This window comes from Rhinolophus hipposideros (assembly GCF_964194185.1).
Source record: "Rhinolophus hipposideros genome assembly, chromosome: 11".
In the NCBI taxonomy this organism is placed as follows: domain Eukaryota; kingdom Metazoa; phylum Chordata; class Mammalia; order Chiroptera; family Rhinolophidae; genus Rhinolophus; species Rhinolophus hipposideros.
Genome location: NC_138057.1, coordinates 83,411,627 through 83,432,583, shown reverse-complemented (window position 1 = coordinate 83,432,583; position 20,957 = coordinate 83,411,627). Strand labels below are relative to the sequence as shown.

At 55.4% G+C, this 20,957-nt stretch overlaps 1 protein-coding gene across 1 annotated transcript in view; it reads left to right on the top strand.

Annotated features, from left to right (window-relative positions):
- PNPLA7 (patatin like domain 7, lysophospholipase) overlaps positions 1 to 20,957 on the top strand; it is a 67,843-nt gene that overhangs the window by 2,807 nt on the left and 44,079 nt on the right. The window contains 13 exon segments of the mRNA XM_081065212.1: positions 18 to 92; positions 221 to 308; positions 659 to 738; positions 2,182 to 2,273; positions 2,421 to 2,561; positions 3,030 to 3,189; positions 5,159 to 5,239; positions 14,324 to 14,452; positions 14,812 to 14,892; positions 15,601 to 15,709; positions 16,304 to 16,447; positions 19,284 to 19,384; positions 19,488 to 19,634. Of these exon segments, the coding sequence (XP_080921338.1) occupies positions 18 to 92; positions 221 to 308; positions 659 to 738; positions 2,182 to 2,273; positions 2,421 to 2,561; positions 3,030 to 3,189; positions 5,159 to 5,239; positions 14,324 to 14,452; positions 14,812 to 14,892; positions 15,601 to 15,709; positions 16,304 to 16,447; positions 19,284 to 19,384; positions 19,488 to 19,634 (1,428 nt within the window).

Genomic DNA, 20,957 nt, shown 5'->3' with positions numbered 1-20,957 from the left:
CGCGTGTTCTCCTCCAGGCTGGTGTCTGCGTGGGCACCGCCCTGCAATCCTGGTGGCTGCAGTTGATGGAGCAGCATTCACACTCTACCATGGTATCCGCCTCACAGGCTCCCAGATGGGTGTCCCCGCGGGCTGCCCGGCCCCTCATGTCAGCCTGAGGTTGGGGCTGGGAGGGGTGGGCGGCCTTGCTGACGGGTGCTCTGTCTGTCATCTCACCCAGCTGACTGGCATGGCGATTGGAGCCCTCTTGGCCCTGGCCCTCGTCGGCGTCACCGTCTTTTTTGTGTATAGAAGGGTTAACCAGTTTCGTGAGTATATTGCTTCAGATTGCACTCTGGGGGACGGGGGAGATTCGGGTGACTTGCCCTGTGTTTCGAGCTCTGGGGAGTAGCCCTCAGGTCCGTGGTGGCTTTTGTGGGACACAGGCCGAGGCCAAGCCCATTGGATCCGTGGAATATGAGTGTGTTCTCATGGAGTCTGAAAGCTTCCGTGACGAGAGCTGCCATTCCCCTTCCTCTGGCCTGTCCGTCACAGCCCTGGGCCGCTGGCTGCGTGCCTTTCCCCCGTGCTGTGTGACGGAGCAGGGGCAGGATGGGTGTGTGTGCCGACTGCCCTGGTGGAGCCTCAGGCCCCGCAGTGCCCTTTGCTCCCCTTGCAGGACACGTACAGCCTGTCCCTCAGTACAGGTTCCGGAAGAGGGACAAAGTGATGTTCTATGGCCGGAAGATCATGAGAAAGGTAACCTGGCCTCAGGCCCCGCAGGATGGGTCCCAGCAGCCCGTGGCGTGAGTGCTTCATCCCGCAGCCCTGGGCCGCCCACCCCCAGAGGTGCGACCAGCTGGGCAGAGATGGCTCGGGGGCTCGGGAAGGTTTAGACAGGGCTCAGCCGGATTAAAGCAGGTGCAGAGTGAGGCCCCGTCAGCCCTGTGAATGACGTTCGTCTTGACTAGAAGAGAGGTCAGCAGGCCCCTTCCAGAAACATCCCTGGGTGCGTGGGCACAGAGGGTGCTGGCTCCAGGGCTGCGATTGGTGGTTCATGCCAGGATTTGGAGCCAGGTCCCCACGAGGTGGAAGCCGCCATCAGGAGGACCAGCAGCCTGGTCGAGCCCTTCCTGCTGACCCCGAGGGTAGGGAGGGCCCAGCAGACCATCAGAGACCTGCTATCCTTGAAGTGCAGTGCAGAGGAGCCACTCGGGTTGTAAGCAGGTTGCACTGTTACCTCGTGTTCGTGGTAGAAAACTTGAGCTATCAGACCGGGAGGTGTAGGCGTGTCCTTGCTGCGTCTTCTGGTCATCAGTGTCAGGTGCTGGCAAAGGGAAGAGAGGCTGGGGCGGCTGATGCGCTGTGGACGCTCTGTGGGGACCGGGCCCTGGAGTGTGGGACGGTGTGGGGCCTCATGCAGGGCCACATAGCCCCCCGTGGTCCCACTGAGGCCAGCAGCGGCAAGCTGCACCTGGGCTGCGGAGCACAGGAACGTGGTCCCGTGGGCAGGACACCTGGGAGGGCGGGGAGTTGTGGTCACACACCCACACCACAGCTGAGCCGTGGGCTGCACACCTTTGGGAGCTGAGGGACAGTGAGGGCCACAGAGCCTGAGCACCTGCCACTATCCAGGGTAGGAGCCAGGCACTCACACCACCGTCCAGAGCGTGGAGTCAGCCTCCACTGTGGGGAAAGGACGAAAAGCTTTCTAGACCCAGGACGGGCGTTCAGGGACTGGAACGGGCGTGCGGGGACCAGGATGGGCGTGCAGGGACAGGGACGGGTGTGCAGGGACCGGGACGGGTGTGCAGGGACCGGGACGGGTGTGCAGGGACAGGGACTGGTGAGCAGCCACCGGGACGGGTGTGCAGGGACCAGGTTGGAGGGAAAGGAAGCAGGCAGGGCCAGGGTGGCGGGCTTTTAAATGGCTGTAGAAGGGGCTGCCATGCCAGCATAACGGGGGAGGCAGGACAGCACCACCCTTCAGGCAAAGGAGGCACAGGAGCCCTGTGGACGGGCTCTGACTGTTTGGGGACATGGCCGTGTGGTGCATCATTGTCAATGGCACCAAAGATGGTTGACCACGTCCTGGGCAGGCTGGTATCAGCACTGCAGGTGACCCACAGGCACGTCCTGAGGCTGAGAACTGGATCTAGCTGGTCTCAGGCTCACCACTCGGCCTCTCCTTTCACTCTACAGGTGACCACACTCCCCCATACACTTGTGGGGAACACGCCAGCACCCCGGCAGCGGGTAAGGAAGAGGACCAAGGTGCTGTCTCTGGCTAAGAGGTACTGAGTACCCCTCAGTGCACATCGCGTCCCAGCTGCCCTCCCTGGTGGCACTGGCGAGCCTCCTGACCTCACTGCTGCGTGCCCCCCATCCTGCCTCAGGGCTCGCAGCACTTATTCTAGCTGCCGTGAATCTATTGCTTGTAGAATCCTGCATTTCAAGAAGGAATACCCCACCCTGCAGCCAAAGGAGCCCCCGCCCTCTCTGCTGGAGGCTGACCTCACGGAGTTTGACGTGAAGAATTCTCACCTGCCCTCAGAAGTTTTGTACATGCTGAAAAATGTGCGGTAAGGCTCTGGGTCCAGGAGGCCGTGCTCGCCCTCCTGCCGCAGTGAGCGGGGCCTCTCCGCTGGTGCTTCACGGCTGTCAGTGTTTTCATGTGCAGGAGGAAACGGAGCGAGTGTGGAAAGTGTGGGGCTGGATCGAAGGTCACAAGTCTGGGTCCCTTCCGTATCTCCCCAGAAACCTTCCTTCTCTTATTGTTTCTTCGTCCCGGGAGGGTGCCCCTCTGCCTGGCCTTGGCTACGCATCTGGTTCAGGTTCATAGTGTCCACCTCAGAGTTCTCTGATCTGGTGGGAAAACAGCTTATGGGAGTTCCCATAGCTTAAGCCTCTGTCCCGACAGTGATCCCAGGCCAGGCCCTGTGGGTCTGGCCAGCGGTGATGTTGGCCTCTGCCCCCGTCAGCCTCCTCCAAAGGCTGGCCACCTTCCCTCCTACCTGGAGGGCGTCTCCCGAGCACACTGGTTCTTGCAGGGTCCTGGGCCACTTTGAGAAGCCACTGTTCCTGGAACTTTGCAGACACATGGTGTTTGTGCAGCTGCTCGAAGGGGAGCACGTGTTCAAGCCAGGGGAGCCAGACACGAGCATCTATGTGGTGCAGGATGGACGCCTGGAAGTCTGCCTGCAGGACGCGGTAAGGCGCCTGCCTGCCCTGTGTGGGAGATGCGGGGCCAGGTGGAGGGTGCGAGTCTGGGGTATATTTCCTAGAGGTCTGCGCTCTTCAAAGTTTTTGAAGTTTTTCACTGAAAAGTTAGGGCAAAAATTTAAATTTTAGTTCTTTGGGGAAAAAGGCACACTTTGACCCCAACACGGGAACACAGGTGCTCTTTGGATGTTGGTGGTTGTCTTCCTCACACACGTGTGTGCCTTCTGTTTAGTGGGTTCGGGGCATTTGGTGGTTTTAGTTCTGCATGTCCCATGATACATCCCAGGCACTTTGAAATACCTCTCCCACTTCCTCAGGAGCCCCCCAGGGGTTGGCTCTCGATCTGCCACGATCAGTTGCACCCTTGCCTTCTTTTCAGGTTTCAGGTTATAAATCATTTTCACTCTAAGACAATGAGAAAGGTACTGATTGATTTGGAAGCTAAGTACTTGCTTCCTGCCTCTGTCAGATTGTACCCTTTAATCACAGTTGCCAGGGGTGACCTCCAGGCCAAACCTTCAAGGTCCCGCTGCTTTCCAGGAAGGCATACAGGTTGATTTATCCTGTGGCGTGTGACCTGGGCTCGCCACCGCTCATTGCTGTTTAAAGCAGACACTTACTGAACCCCGACTGACGAGGTTGTCCCCAGCCTGATGGAGTTCCCAGCTGTGGAGCCCTGGGGCTGGGCCCTGTCCTCATGGCTTCTAAACCATGTGTTGTCTGTGTAGAATTCTCAGCGTGTAGCTTTGTCTACGGCTGGACTTAAAGGGGCAACTGGACAGGAAATGGGCTTTGTCCAGGCTTCTCCAGCCGGGCTGTCAGCATGGAGGGCTGTGGCAGTGCAGCGGGCACACCTCCTGAAAGCCTCAGAGCCTTTGGGCCCGTGGAAGGGCTCCTGAGTGACTAGGGCCAGGTTTGGACAGGTTCAAAGGGTTTTCCTGGGTCCGATACAGTCATGCCCCAAATGACGATGTTGTAATCAACAGTGGGCCATGTATGCGGTGGTCGTCCCATAGGGTTATAATGGAGCTGAAAATTCCTGCCGCACAGTGACATCGCAGCTGTCGTAACGTCACAGCGAAACGCGTTACTGACTGTAACTTTTCTGCTTTGTAAAATGAAATCATTTATGCAGCAGTAAAATTACCGTGAGCTAAGGTGAATTTGTTATTGTAGACAAAGTCATGTTTATGGATTAGCGGTCCTAGGTGTCCAGTGTGTGAAGGGTACAGTCGTGCACAGTCGTGTCCTGGCCGTCACATCCACTCCTGCTCACTCATCCACCACTCACTCACCCAGAGCAGCTGCCAGTCCTGGAGGCTGTCTCACAGTAGGTGCCCTGAAAAGCTGTGCCGTTTTCTCTTCTACTGTGTTTTCATTGTACTTTTCTGTGTTTCGATACACAGACATTTACCATTGTGCTCCAGTTGCCCACAATAGTCGGTCAGTAATGAGCTGTGCAGGCTGGTAGCCCAGATGTGGGCGGGGCTCTCCCGTACAGCCCAGGTGGGCTCTGCCATCTGGGAGTGTGTAGGTGCCTCAGTGATACTCGCACGACGGCGAAATTGCCTGATGACGCGTGATCAGGACGTGTCACTGAACGATGCGTTAAATCCTGTGTTAAACCCCCAGCATTGCAGGGTTTCCTTTCTCTTTTAATGCAGGGGGGACCTACACGGAGTGCTATTATCTGTGCTGACGATGACTAGCGCTTTAGTTGGGCCGGCACCTGAGGTCTGGGCGTGCAGCCTAAGCCTCCCAGAGAGGACACACTGGGCTGAGCGTCTGCCAGGCTGCCTGCTTTCTTCGTCCCTCCTGTTCACTATCTGCCCTGTGCTTTCGAGCTCCTCAGGCCCGAGTCCCACTCCTGGCAGTGGTGCTGGAGGTTGGGCTTGCCCAGCTAGCCTGGGTCGGGCCTCCCACCAGCAGACGACTCTGCTCTGCTTCCCAAGCACAGGACGGCACCGAGGTGGTGGTCAAGGAGGTTCTGGCCGGAGACAGCGTCCACAGCCTGCTCAGCATTCTGGACGTCATCACCGTGAGTGCCTGGCGCTGCGCCCGCCCACTCTGGCCTGGCCTGCAGGTCCTTCAGCACCAAGGCCAGTGCCCTGTGGGGCTGGTGGGGGGCTGGTCGGGGGGCGGGGCCCATGCTGTGTGCTCCTGTAGAGCTGGGCCTTTGCGTGCAGGTTTTGGCTGTCTCTGAAATGATTGCTTTCTGGACATGGTCCAACATTCAAGGGCACAGAGCGTGGTGCAGTGACAAGTCTCCTCCCTCCTTCCAGCCCGAGGCCCCTCCCTGAGGGACCCTCCCTGATCTTGTGCACTGACATGTAGCTCTCTGGGCGTGTGGTCTTGCATGGCCATCACTTCCTGTATCTGAAGTTCCCTCTGTAGGGCAGGCAGCCCAGGTGTGCAGTGGGCTCTGCAGGGGAGACTTGTGGACGCGGGGGGACACATCCCCCAGAGGCCGACCCGCCGGCCACAGTGAGAACACCACAGCTGGTGAGCCATCTCATGTTTGATCTTCACTGGTCTGATCAGTTAAAAGACAGCCGCTCATGTTATCGCACGATTTTTCAACTTCTTGTTATGGTAGTTTGCAGACAAACTCAAGGTGGGCAGACGGTGAAGTCAGTGTGTACTCTCCGCTGCGGATGCCTCGCGCCTCCCCAGTGACTAGAGTTAATGCTGGTTTAGTGGTCTTTTTGTTCACAATCAGACCCACATGCAGTAAGACAGATCCTACGTGCCCGTTAGCTGAGTTGATAAGGGCACGAAGCTGTGTGACTGAGCGGGTGTGTTTGATTGTCACCTGGCCCTGAACTTCTAGCTCTTCCTTTGTTTCTGGCTGTATATTGGGCAGCTGGTAGCTCAGTGTCTCCACACGTTGCCCAGGGGCGTCTCCAGAGCAGTTAAGCCATGGCCAGGATGCCTGCACTCAGGTCCAGGGGTCCAGGCACTTGTCTGGCCCTCACAGCGGAGGGACCCTTGGTGTGTGTCCTCCAGCCCAGCCCTAAGTTCTTGCACACAGCAAGCAGGTGACAAGCTCTAAACAGAAACTTTGGGGGTGTCCAGTGTGTTCACCTTGCCACTGTCAGACGGGCAGAGATGTGCTCTGAGCTGATGTGAGGCCTGGGGTGGAGGCATGGACGGGCTCCAGGGTCGTGCTCTGCTCCCAGGACTGGCAGTGACTTCACGAGACGCTTGTCCGGGGCTGAGAGGGACACCACCTCCTCTGAGCAGGGCCGACCCCCTTGGAAGGCAGGCACACAGCCGGGGGGCACTCTTACCTGCAGCCTTGTGCTGGGACAGGGGACTGGGACGTGCACTCGGGTCTGTGAGGGCCGCCAGCTCCATGCAGGTGAATTAGGGAATGACAGGGCTCTGCACCCCTCCCTCGGAGGCCAGGTTTAAGCAGAAGCAGCTTTGGCACAGGCTGCTGGAGGCCAGTCCTGCTCTTGCGTCACTTTGGGTTGAAAGCCATCGGCACCGTGAGCTGTGTCGGTCGCCTGCTGTGTCACCTCTTCCTCAGGTCCCGAACGCTAGGGAAAAGGGGGTGACATTTGAGAGACAGGAGTTGTCAGAATCAATTGACCATTTGGAAAGATGTCATTCTGCCTCACCAGACATCTGTGCTTGTCATTTTTAAAAGCTGTGATTCTTATCAAAATCACATGGACAGTTCTCAGAACGTATTTTATGTTTTATGAGCCTTGGTCATCGAGTCCACTGCCCTCCTGAAACCACTCACGGCCCCTTTGGGCTCCTCGGAGCAGCCAGCGTCTCTGGTGTTTCATGATCTTGTGTTTAGCTCCGCATCGACTTCCTGCCAGGGAGTGAAAGCCGCTGTCTCGACTTCCGTGGGGACACCGCACAGCAGTGTATGGCCTGTGGCAAAGGTCCTTTCTCGTGTCCCCGTTAGTTAGTGGTGTCGGCTCTGGTCACTTACGTGTGCGTTCAGTGCCACCCCTGGCCCTGTGTGGTGGCCCGCTCCTGCGTGCTCGCTCATACAGCTGGGGTACGTCCTTGTCGGGTCCTCAGAGCGAGGAGACTGTCAGAAACCTGGCAGTTCTGGGTCTGTCTGTGTCCACCCTTCCTTGTCTTTGTTGTACTGCTTAGGAGAGCCTTCAACTTTATTTTCCAAACCTTCCATTAAGTTTTTAATTTCTGTCATCATGTTTTTTTATTTCAAGAGCTCTTTTTTCAAAAATACCACCTTTTTTTTATGGATGAAGCAAGCCAAGGGTGACTTTTGCTCGCTCGTCTTCTCTGGCCCGAGTCTCTCTTCTGTTTTGGCTTCTGTGCCTCAGATCTGGGCCTTTCCTGTCCCCAGCAACCTGTTTGTGAGGCAGGTCCGCTTGGAACCGCCACAGCACAGTGTGGGTGAGTCACGCAGACATGTCATGTCGTTGTGTCGCAGCACGCAGAGGCCAGACACAAAGGGCACTCCCAGGAGGCTGACACCAGCCAGGCTCAGGGGGGCAGCAGCGTGAGCATGCGTCCTAGAGGGCCAGGTGGTACCTGGTAGGCCCTGGGCCACATGGTCTCTGCCGCAGCTACTCGACCCCCCATCCCAGCGTAAATGAGCTGCCTGGCTGAGTTCCAGTGAAGCTTCATTTACAAAAACAGGTGGCCCTGGGATTCGGCTGTGGTTTGCCCGGTCGGTGACGGGTAGATGACTGTTACCTGTCGGGGCTCTAGGGAGGCTTAGATAAGCTGGTTGCTGTAAAGGTCCTAGACCTTCATTTGGGCCATGGGTGTGTGGGGTGATTGTAGAAAGAAAAACCACGGGAGCTTCTTGGAAGCTGGCTGTGAGCCCCATGTGTGCTGAGGGCTTCTCCCCTGGGGCTCCCTGCAGGAAGGCTGGCGGGGGTGGGGGACCCCATCAGCGTCCATAGGTCTGTCCTTTAGGGCAGAGTCCCATGCAGGATTCTGCCATGTCCTGCCGTGGTGGGACTGAGTGGGGTTGGACAGGGAGTCTGGAGGCGCCCAGCCTAGACTTGATGTGCAGCTCAGCCCCTGGCTGTGCTTGATGTCCTGGCGTGCAGACATGTCTGCTTCCCCATCTGCAGGGGAAGGGCCAGCGGCGGGTCAGGGAGCGGGCGGGGCTGGCAGAGGGCCGGTTTTCACCACTCGGCTCGCACCCCTCAGGAAAACGGGCGACCTCATTACGCGGCCCTGTTGGCCCCATTAGCTGTCACTGCCCCTCACGTCTCATCAGCTTCCCAACATTGTTGCACGTCTCGTCCTCTTGTAGCGTTTGCCTTCCTCCTTGGAGGTCTGCACCTTTGTGGTAGAGCAGAGATGACACATTTATCCTTAAGCAGAAAGGATTCCAAGCAGAAGAAATAAGCGGAGTCCCTGCAGAGATGACATAATTATCCATCGTTCGTGGGAGATAGGCTTTAGTGTTACTTTTTCTACTGAAGTAACGTCTGTTCTTTTGACACTGAGGCAGTTTTGATTCTTTTTTTATCTTTCAGTTTTATTGACAAATAACTGACGTACTTCAATTCACTGTGTACGTTCAAGGCGTGTGGCATGATTTTAGGTCTATTGCGGGATGACTGCCGCACAGGTCTAGCTAACATCCTTCTCTCACACAGACACAATAAAAAGGCAAGAAAAATCTCCTCGAGATGGAAGCTCTTAGGCTCCACTCTCAACACCTTTCCTACCCGTGGTCCAGCAGCGTCAGCTGTGTCACCACGGGGCACAGGACAGCCCGAGGCTCACAGCCGGACGCTGGGCTCTGACCACCTTCCTGCGGCCGCCTCTTTGAATTTGCATGACTTTGTTATGAAATATTTCAGGTATGGCGAAAAGCACGACCTAATCAGTAGACAGGCTGGCCATTGCCCAGCTGTCAGCGGCCACCCCATCGAGCTGTAGCTCAGGTGCAGCTCCCCCCACCCCACCTCTCCCCTCTTGTCCTCAGAGGCAGCTGTTGGTCCAGATTTTCTCTGGCTTTCTACAATATGTGGTATGACTTTTCACAGCTGAGTTGTAAATGGCGTCACGCTGTCCCCAGCTCTTCTGCAGCCCGCTTGGTTTGTGCAGGGTTATTAGTGCAGGGTGGCTCCACACGGACAGGTGTCCTGGTTGGTCATCTGCGCCTCTGCTGACCTGTCTGTTGCTGGTTGACCTTTAAGTTGTTTGTGACTGTTTTCTGTCGTGACACATGCTGGGGACCCCCTCACACCCCTAGCAGCACAGCCTCTCCCTGTGCTTTTCAGAGTTCCTTCGTTTCAGGTGAGGTTGAAGTTGTTGTTTTTCTGAGTAAATGAGTCAGTTTGAAAAATGAAATGCCCAGAGCCATTTTTAGTAACAGCTGCCGAGTGTCATTCTCCCCGCTTCCCCCTCTTCCCCACCTCCCCCCCTTCTACCCCCCTCCCCGCCCCGCCACACACTGGCTTCTCTGGCTTTTCTCTCTGATTCGAGCAGATGAGACGTGCTGGGAAGGGGAGGAGTATAGAAGGGGCGCCGCTGGGAGTGGTGGTGGCAGTGGGGCACTAATGAGGAGGGGACAGAGCTGGCCTGTCATTTCCGTCCTTGGATACCTGGCAGACTACTGCTCTAGGCCGTTCCGTGCCTGTTGCTCGTGGTGTGGTTGTAGGTCTCTTAGGAGATCATTCTCTTTATAAAGCAGAAAGGATTCCAAGCAGAAGAAATAAGCGGAGTCCCTGCAGTCACTGAGGACGTCCTGAGACCCGCCATGCAGCGCTGCGGGCAGGAAGGGCCTGGCCAGGCTACCCCAGGGCACAGTGGTGTCAGGAGACTGGGCGGGCACTCCGTCTCCCCTCATCTGGATTTGTGTTTGCATGGCTGAGCGCTTGAAAGGAAACCAGTTCTCGTCCCACACTATCTGTGGGACCTGCGAGGGCTCCTCACTGGGCTTTCAAGGAAGCAGGAAATTTCCAAAAGGAAAGTGACGCTCCAGTTCCGCCGAGTCGGGGTAATGCCAGCAGCACAGTCTCTGTCTCCTGCTGACGCAACCCAAACTGCACAAAACACGAAGAGCAGCTACTGAGGACTCTGGAAAAACAGCAGGTGGGGTGTGGATGCCCACGAGGGTGGGTCCTAGTCTCCTCTCCGGCCTCCTGCCTCGGGCAGAGCCCCAGTGGGCAGGAAGCCGTGTTTCTGAGGGTGGGAGAGTGAGTGTGGACCCCTGAGTCTTTGTGAACCCCGACAAGTCTCAGGGCTGACCCAGCGTGGCACAGACCAGGGAACTGGACCGGCCCCATGTGGCCTGTGCAGCCCAGAGCATCACAGGCGACACTGAAACTCAGGGCACCAGGGCCCACTGCCCACAGGTGCTGACGCACACCTGTCGTCGGACCCTAACCAACTTGATGACCTGCTGAAAAACAAACATTCTCCAGAAAACTAACCTAAAACTAACAGTACAAATAATATCATTGAAGACACCAATTAAAGGATGGGGATTGTTCAATTGGGTGAACATACAAAGACCCGACTACGTGCTGGCTCCGTGAAACTCACTTTAAACAGAAAGACTCAGATTGAAAATATAAGGATGGGCAGAACTATGTCATGAGAACTGAAAAGAAAACGGAGGAGCTATTATTAATAGCAGACAAAGTAGACTTCAGGCCAAGGAGTGCCACCGGGTAAAGAGGGACATCCATGACCACGGCCTCCTATGTGTGTATTCACCTAGCGACAGGATTTCAGAAGTGGAACAGAAGCTTAGAGAACGGCAAAGGAAAGCCGTTCTCCTGGCAATCGGTAGGGCAAGCAGACAAAGCACTGCCGAGACAGGCTGTCTGAGCAGCACCACCCAGCGCCCTAATGTTAGTCACTGATGGAACGGCGTGGCGCACTTTGCGCAGCACAGCAGAGCACACGCTTCTCAAGTGCACGTGGGGCGTTCTGGGCCATGAGACACACGTTCACACATTTCAAAGAATTGACATCATGCAAAGCATGTCCTCTGATTACGATGGTATTAAACTAGCAACAGTAACAGAAAGAACTGCAGCAAAACTGCAGCAAAATCCCCTAAATGTTTGCAAATTTAAAAATACACTTCTAAATAAAACATTGGTCAAAGAGAAGTTACAGGGAAATCAAAACACTTCAAGCAAAATGAACATGACAGTAGAACATCTATTTGTGCAGCGCAGTAGATAGTGCCTAGAGACAAATTGATAACTAACATGTTTGTCCTAGGATAGAAAACAAGGCCTCAAATCAGTGAGCTCAGCTTCTTCCTAGAAGAAGCTAGGAAGAGCAAGTGAAAATGCAAAGCAGAAGGAAGGGGGTAGGAGGGATAAACGCAGAAATCAGTGGGATTGGAAATAGAAAAATAATAGAGAAAATCACTGAAACCCAAAGCTGGCTCTCGGAAAACATCAATAAAACAGAGAAGCCTCTGGCAGAGCAGTGAGGAGAGGGGAGACACAAACCACCAGTGTCAGAAATGATAGGAGACGTTTCTGCAGACGGCAGACAAAGGTGAACACCTTTATCCCCACAAAAGTCACCAACGGAATTGAAATTCACCAAGTCCTGGGACGAGATCAGCTCCGAAAGCTCCCTCTTAAGACATTATTTGAGCAGTGCTGTGTCTGTTGGATTTGTGGCTAACATCCTCAGAAAGAGCTCTCTAGCTAACCTGTTTCTCTGAAAATAAGACCTACCTGGACCATCAGCTCTAATGCCTCTTTTGGAGCAAAAATTAATTTCTGCATTAGACACATTAGAGCTGATGGTGCAGCTAGGTCTTATTTTCAGTGAAACAGTACAAGTGGCTTCATGTGGAATCCTCAACTTCTGAAGAAGAAATCATGCTAATTTTATACCAACTTGCAGACAGTGCAAAGGAGGGCATACCTCCCAATTCAGTTGTGAGCCCGCCTTACCTGGCTCCCAAACCAGACAGACGTTACAGGAAAAGAAAATTGCCATGAACAGAAACACAAAAATGCCCCATAAAATACTAGATATTTGAGTCCCCCAGTAACATAGAAGAGGATACTACATAATGGTCATGTGGAGTTTATTCTAGGGATGTAGGATTGTTTCATTTAAAAATCAGTCAGTATGATTCACCAAATCAACAGACTAAAGAAAAACCATATTGTCACCTCAATAGAGGCAGAAGCATTTGACAGAATTCAGCACCCATTCGTGATAAAAAAAACTTTCAGAAATTAGGAAAAGAAGAGAATTTCCTAAATCCATTAAAATTGGGCATCTGTAAAAACAGCTAACCTCCTACTTCATGGGAGAGACTGAACATTTTCCCTCGAACATCAGAAACAAGCCCAGACTGACCATTGTCACCACTCTGACCCAGCACTACCTGGGGGCCTCACCAGGGCGGTGAGGGGAGAGAAGGAAATCTGAGTCATGCATGTTGGAAAGAAAAAAAAAAGACAGTCTCTGTTTGCAAAGGACATAGAAAACCCTGCAGAATCTGCAGGAAGTACTGGAGCTTATGAGCAAGGTTACTAAGGCTACAGGGTCAATAGATGAGCCCAGTTGCACTTCTGAATGTTAGCAACGAACCGTTGGAAGCTGAAACAACAGTAGCATTTGTTATAGCACAGAACCCACATAGTAGGTGTGACTCTAGCAATACATGCAGGGTCTGGGTGCCGAAAACCAACGTCACTGATGGAGATCACAGAGGCCTGAAGAACGGAGTGTGCTGTCTCCTGGCCTGGATGACAAAATAGGTAGGAAGGCAGATCTGCCCGAATTATTCAAGGTCATTCCAGTCAAAATCGCTGCAACCTTTTCTTCTAGAAATAGACAAATTGATCGTGTAGTTATATGGAAGGCAAGGAAGTAGGATAGGTAAAAGCGCATGAAAAAGAAACAGTGGAAGGACTCACACTGCCTTCTTCAAGTTGTACCACAAGGCCCCAGTGACCAGGGTGTGCAGTGGTGACACACAGGTCCTCTGGCCACCAAGTGCAAAGGTCAGTGCAGGAGAGAGTGTCCTCGGCACCTCGCCCGCACCTCACTGTAACTCAAGGTGGGTCATAGCCTGTGTACCCAGATTTCTTAGACCTGACACACACAGCATGATCCGTGAAAGAGAAAGGTTGGTGAGTTAGACTTCACCAAAACTAACAAGTCAGTCCACAGAATGGGAGAGTACTTATAAAGCACACATCTGATACACGACTTGTATCCAAAGCGTGCAACGCGTTCTCAATACTCCACGTTAAGGAAACAGGCGACCCATCGAACAGCAGACAAAAGGGGTGAGCAGACGCTTCAGTGTAGGTGACGATGGCATCAGGTGAGCACACGGCAGACGCCCTGAGCAGTCATTCAGGAAGCGAAGGGTGAGGCCATCTGTCCACTGCAGCCCAGTGGGCACAGACGATGGAATCAGCCAAGGACTGAGCGGGGTCTGCAGCCCTTCGGGTCCCCAAGGTCGGTGACGCCCCCACCGCCCACACCCGCACACGGCCCCCTCGTGGCCAGCCCCATCCTGAGGCACCACGGACTTGCCCGGTTGGGAGGCGACAGCGCAGGTGTGTGTGTGTGTGCTCATTGTTGCTGGTGGGATGCAAAGTGGTTCAGCCACTGGGGACAGAGTTTGGTGGCTCCTCAAAAACTGTGACCCAGAAGTGCCACTGCTGGGTGTCCCTCAAGGGGAGTGAAGAGTGTTCACGCAGACCCTGTGTGAGTGTCCATGGCAGCCTGACTCCCAAGTGCCCCACACCGGAAACGGCCAGCTGTCCTGCAGCTGCTGGACAGAGGAGGAAACCGAGGCGTCCGGCAGCCAGCAGAGAGTACGTGGGGTGGGTCTCAGGTGCACGGTCACAGTGACAAGAGCCAGGCCCTGCGTGAGACCCTGTATGTGACATTATGACAGGCAGAGCCATCAGGACAGCACAGAGCTGGCTGGTTGCCGGAAACCAGTGGTGGGAGGAGGGTGGTGACAGGACTCAGCTGTGCCCCAGGGAGGGCGAGGCCACTGCATGGAGACACCTCCACGGAGGCCACTGTCTGGTCCTTCGCCCTGGGGGTCCCTTGGCGGTCGGCCTTGCTGGAGGCTCACGCAGGGGGGGCGAGGCCTTGGGGAGCCGGGTGCAGAGCTCTGAAAGCTGGGAGCGGACGGACGTGCCTGTCGTTGCAGGGCCACACTGCACCGTACAAAACCGTGTCCGCCCGCGCCGCTGTCCCATCCACCGTGCTCCGGCTTCCAGCTCTGGCTTTCCAAGGAGTCTTTGAGAAGTATCCTGAAACCCTGGTGAGGGTGGTGCAGGTGGGTCGCTTCTCCAGGCCACCGTTCCAGCTGCGTGGTGTCCCCATGGCATTCCTGTGCGGGTCCCTGTGCAGGCCCGCGGGAGGCAAGCTGGCAGTGTGGCTTCTGGGCGGGTGCAGGAAGGACAGGGTGTTAGACAATCTCTGTAGCGTGTACTTTACAGTAAGTTAGTGTTGTAACCTCACAGTGGTCTCCATGTTTGCCACCATCCCAGAAAGAATAGCTTTAATTTAAACTTCGTGCTTTGGAGTAAGTCTCGGTTTACAGAGAACTTACAGAAACAGTGCAGAGCGTGTGCCCCTAATGCTGACACCTTAGGTGATGTGGAGACATCAGAACTAGGGCTCCATCTCTCACAGATCATCATGGTCCGGCTGCAGAGGGTCACCTTTCTGGCGCTCCATCACTACCTGGGCCTCACCGCCGAGCTTTTCAACCCCGTAAGTGTCCTGCAGGCCCGGGCGCTGGACGCTCAGGCCTGCCTGCAGGTGCCATGGTCCGTCCCTCCTGGACACTCGCTGCCCGTCTTCCAGAGGCCTGTCTGTCCCTGCACCTCCTGTCCAAGAGAGTCTGCAGTTTGTGCGACTCTTTTGGTCACATGGCACACGTCCCCTGGAGGCTGTCACTTCCTGTCCCCTGGAGTCCCTTGACTCTCCTTCGAGCCAGTGGCAGTGAGATGGGATTAAACTTGCTCCCATTCCAGAGTCCTGTGAGAAGGAGATGGGACAGCGATGACCTGCTCTGTCCCCATAGCCTGAGGAGCACCTGGTCCCTTGTAAGAGGGCGATGTCTCTGGGCAGCGCTCACCTTCAGCGTGCTCCTCGCTTGTTGACATCTAGGCTTTGTCGTCCTCGTTGGCTGATGTCTTAGGCAAATCCTTTTGTTCTCTACGGTGTTTTTCACCGTCATGAGGAGTAGCGAGTCCCCTGGCAGTTTTGAGCACTGTTGAGACTGGCTGGAGTTGCTGAGACAAAAGCAAGTTGGGTCTCTTACCTGAAACCACCTGGCCTTCCGCGTAGTGTCTGCTGCCCTAGTTGGTCACAGCCCCTCCATTCCCAAACGTGCCATTTCCTTGAGGGTATCACGCTCATCACCCAGAGCCTCGGCCCAGGATGCCTGGGACAGCCCATGTCTTTCTCCCATCCCAGGAGAGCCAAGCCATCCCCCTCGTGTCTGTGGCCAGCGTGGCTGCTGGCAAGGCCAAGAGGCAGACAGGCGGCGGCCCCGAGGAGCGACCCCAGGACTCCCGCGACCCAGGTATGTGCTAGGACCTGCCTCCTGTCCTGCCGGCCCTCGTCTCACCCACTAGGTCCCCGTCTCCGCAAGGACTTGGCTCCTAGAAAAGCTATTCAGGTTCTGAGCTCTGAGCTCTCAAGAGAGGTCTCGATTTAGGGCAAGAAACTGTCTGTTGAGGCCTCTCGGCCAGCAGTCACCTCCAGGTGACGTGTGGCCTGGAGCCATTGTAACAGATTTACAGGACATAAAGCTCCGTGAAACCGTGTTGTTCGGTTCTTCCCACAAGCTCGTGTGGGTTCACTCACTGAGTCCCCGGTGGGCACCGAGCTCGCCAGGCTGCTCCAAGGGTGCTCAGGCCACCACAACTAGGATGGGTACTGAGAAGGGGATGCCAGGCTTGCCCCTGGGCAGCAGTTCACCTGAGGCACTCGGCCAGCAGCATGAGGCTGGTCAGTTCAGGGACAGAGCAGGGCCTGAGTCGGAGGCGGGCCCTCGCTCACCCGTCACCTGGGCAGGTGGGCGCAGGTACAGGTGACGAGGGCGTGGCCCGCGGGGCAGGTGTGCGCTTTGTGCCACTGTGGGGACAGGCCTCGCCTCACGCCCATCCCCTCCCAGCAGAGCGTGGAGGCAGCCGTGCGCTGGCCCCTGGGCCTCTGCTCAAGAGGAGCCACTCGGTCCCGCTGCCCTCCGTCCACGAAGAAATCTCGGACGAGCTCGGCAAGGCCCAGGCCAGCAGCCAGGCCCCTCCAGCCCCACCAGGTGTGTACAGGTGGGAAGCCCTGGGGCCCAGCGGACCTGTCTGCTCTGCTCTGCCCACACGGTGGTGGGTAGGCGTCCTCCTGCCCGGAGTGTCCTGTGGCCCCTCCCCACCGGCCCTGGCACCCCGGGTGTCCGTGCTGCACTGTGCCCACTGGCATGCAGATGGTTTTCCCCAGCCCCTCGGCCACCACCACTCTGCTGTCACTGGTGGCTGCTCATCCTTCCTCTGTGGAGTCTAATTTACCCAACACCATTCACCATACATTTACCACTTCATCTCCCCCTTCTTTTTTTGTGCCATCTTCATTCGGTACCAAGTTTCTGAATCTACATGGATATCCTTTTTAGTAACAGCTTTTCTGAGATACATTCACATGATGTTTTAAAGTGTACAGTCCGGTGGTTTTTAGTATGTGCATCGATCACCTCTTTGTGATTCCAGACGATTGTCGTCACCTAGTAAGACTGCCGTCCCCATTGGCCGTCACTCCCTCCCCAGCCCCTGGCGACCACGGGTGCACTTTCCTTCTCTGGATCTGCCCATGCTGGACCTTTCCTTGCTTGGATCTGCTTGTTTGGTATCTGTTCTATTGGTGTGTTTCCTGTCTCTTCACTGCAACCACGTTCTTTTTTATTTTCATGAACTGTTGATGGTTGTGTAATATGCACACAGACGTGCAAATCTGAGTGGACAGTTGGGTGAATTTTTATAAACTGAACTCGCCTATGAGACCAGCACTCAGATAGAGCAGCCAGCACTCGGCCCGACCGACCGTGGCCCCCAGTGCCAGCAGCGGGGTGTGGGGCTGTGTGAGTGAGCTGCCCCCCAGCATTGCACAGCCTTGTGTTTGTGCACACCCACCCTCCCTGCTGTGCGTGTCGCTGTGTGGCACACTCGTGAGTCTGTCACGCGTGTGCACCTTCCCGTTGGGATTGTGCAGCAGCGTCATCAGACTGCTCGATCCCTCTGCGCTGTCCCCTGTGGGCCCCCCGCCACGTGTGGCATTTCCCTCCCAACCCGCTTGGTGCTCTCTGGGCAGCAGCACACAGCAAGTCCCCTCCCCGATGGCCCATGCGCCTGTCACTCGTCACCCTGACGGCACTGGCCTGGGCCTTCTTTCTCCATGGGGATAAGGGGACCCTGTTTGCCCATTTTCTCTTAGGTTGTCTTTCATTTTCTTACTGATCAAAGGGCCTCCTCTGTCGGACTTGTGTGTGTACGTGTTAAATCTTCTCCGCTCACTTTTCACTCTCATATCTTTTGATAAATGCAAGTTCTTAAATTTAATAGAGCCCAGTTTATCATTTTGTGATTTATACATTTTGTCTTTTTTTTTTCCTTTTGTGATTAATACATTTCGTGTCTGTTTAGGAATAATCTGCCTGTAAGATTTCACATTTTACTTTTCATAGTTATTCCTTTAGGATTGGTTCTTTTGTATGAAGTGAGTAGAGATCAAGGCACATTTTGTCCCATATGGCTATCCAGTTGACTTGTCATATTTAGAAAAACATTTTTAGTGAATTTTTCATTGAAAGAAGCCTAAATGACAGAGACCTGAGAGCAGCAGTAATCGCCATGGAATAGAGCTGAGTATGAATTATCCAGCCCACGACCAAACCCAGCTGACTTTCATGTGGAAGCACGCTTCCCTTTGGCCCATGTAGGTAACACTCTTACAGGACACGTTCCTGGCAAACGTCAGTTTTACAGTCTCTGATTATAACCCGTGTCCTGTAGAAATGTTCGACCTTTAATGTGTGCCTGTATTTACACAAGGAGTATGGTCAGGTTTATGTTTAAAATAGACAAGGGGATCATAATACCTGGGCTTACTGCTACCACTAAACGATAACATGATATAATAAGATATGTGATATTTACACAGTAAATATCATGTAATAACATAATGTCATAACAAATACTATATACAGTGTCTCTGAATGGAGAAAAGTAGTTATTAACTGTTGTGTTATTTAAACATTTTTAAGTCTTACTAACATGGTAATAGCTTCACAGACTTAACTTTCCTATGAAATGCAACCTTTACAAGATGAGTGGTGATGGGTCTTTGTAGTTCCTGGTAAGTCCAGTCTTTTGTTTTCTCGCCTAAGCACAAACTGCATTCTTTTGCCATGTGGAGGATGGTGTGAAGGCAGGTCTCTCCCAACAGCAGACCCGGTCACCAGGGCCACCAGGCATAGGGCTTCCCCCCACCAGCTCGCTCCTTGCCACCTGTTCGTCTAAAACAGTGCAGTGGCCAACCATCATTTGCAGTTTCTCTGTCGTTCGGACCCCAGGTTTCTGTGAGGCCCTTGGCTGATGTGGGTTACAGGTGGCTCGTCTGTCTCTTAAGGGATGGAGTGCGGTCTGTATACTGTCCCCCATCCCCGGTAGCACTGTTCCCACCACTTCAGGCTGAGGACTCAAGTGCCTGGGTCATGTGGCGCAGCCATGCATCCCGATGGCCCGCGGCTGGGCCTGGAGCTTCCTTGGGGAGCCTGTCCTGGCTTCGCGGGGCAACTCCAGCCACTGTCCTGCTAATGCACATTGTGGGACAAGCCTGGGAGATAGGTGGTGGGGCGCGGCTGGCACAGTGCTCGCGTAGTGGCCTGGGACACATGCACAGCCCCGCGAGGTGGGAGTCCTGCAGGATGTGTCGCGTCTGGTCCAGAGGCTCGCTAATGCAGGCACCTAAGGTGTTTAAAAGATGGGACAGTGCAGTGGCTTCACGCCAGGGCCCCGAGCCTCATGCACAGCGGCCACGCTGCTCAGGTCTCAGTGCTCAGCCGCCCACTGCCAGCGTCATGCCCTCAGTCTCCCCTCCGTTTGTAGGGAGCACAGCAGGTGCCACCTCAGACCTCAGCATGGCCTGTGACCGCGCCAGGGTCCTCCTGCAGGGAGACGAGCGCCCTGGGAGTGCCGTGGCCAGCAAGGTAGGCAGTGCCCTCTCACCCCTGCCTTCCACTTTCCCTCCCCTGGCCCCACATCCTTTCCCTGCCACTTCCCTTCTGATCAATCACGCTACCTGCTCTCAAGTCCAAGAAGAGCGTGGTGGTTGCAGAGACGCCCTCTGCGGTCTTCCACTACCTGGAGAGCGACTCGGACGAGACTGTCGCCAGCAGGAAGACAGACACCATCTTCAGAGCAGCCAAGCGGGACCTGCTCACGCTGATGAGGCTGGACGTAAGTGCCCCAGCCCGCCTTCTGCACGGCAGGTGGCCTCCTCACAGGTGGGCACAGGTGGGCGGGCGTCGGACTCTCCCCAGACGCTGGACCTCATGCCACCCACTTTTTTCACGTGGTCACAGCCACTGCTGGGACAGGAGCCCCTCTGGGTGGGGATCGAGAGTGTCCTCCTGCTGCACAGGTGCCGCAGGCGCCGGCCTGGGATGGTCCCTGGGACACTAGCCAGGACGCTGAGGAGGGTTAAAGTGACAGTGCTCCCGACTGGGTCCCCATCACATGCACGTTTGAATCCCTTTTCCACTCGTGTTTGCAAAGCTGGGAATAGCTTCTGCTCAGGAGGGCTTGAGTCCGTGTAGCCGTCACGTTAGGACCCAGTTGTGTGCCCTGCGCTCAGAGCCCTGTTACTGCGGGGAGGCCGCTGCCGGCCTCATGCGGCTTCCCGAACTCACCCTGTGTTTCCTCTGAGCCCACGTCCTGTTGCTGCCGGGCTGGAGCCGCCATCATTGTCCTCGGTCCTGGGGCCCAAGTGTGAATGCACATGTGGGGATCACTGTCCTGGTCACGTGTGTCTGTATCCCCTTCCACACGGGCAGGCTTTGCCTATTCAGGTGAGCAGCGGTGTGGAGCATGGCGCTGAGTGAAGTTAGAGTCGTGAGCGTGGGCGGAGCCGCGTCTCCCGCGTGTGCCTGTCGTGGGGGCAGCGGTGGGGCCCTCGGGCCATTCTGACTTGAGGGTTTCCCGGTACTTTCTGGGTAGGGGCCCGTGCTGATCACAGGTCTTGCACGTGACCCCCCTGGGGCTCACCCTTCTGCCTTCCAGCCGTGTCTGGTAGGCAGAAGTCCCTGATTCCGTGCCCCAGGCTTCTGGGTGTCTTCTTTCATGACTGGTACTCTTCGTGCCTTGGGGACTTGGGGATGAAGCATTTCTTGCTTTGGCTTCACACAGTTTTTCTGTATTGTTGTCGAGAAATTTTGTTGCTTTGCCTTTGAGGTTTCAGTGCAGATGGAATGAATGTTCATGCAGGATGGACTCGGTTTGTCGGTGGCTCGGGGACCAATGGGCATTGTCGGAGGTCACAGACCGACCTCCCTGCTGCTTGTGCCTCTGTCACCAGCGCTCTGTCTGGGCCCTCCTCTGTTTCTCACTGTTTGGTACCTGCCCTGCCCCCACAGTTCAGCTCCGGGCTGGGCCACCCAGCCCACCCGAGGAGAGGAGACAGGCTTCCCGCCCCTCCCAGCTCTCAGGAGCCTCCTTCCTGGCCCCTCGTCAGAAAAGGAGGCTTTTCGTGGAGTTTTTGTCACCTGCGCCCATGGCACAGCG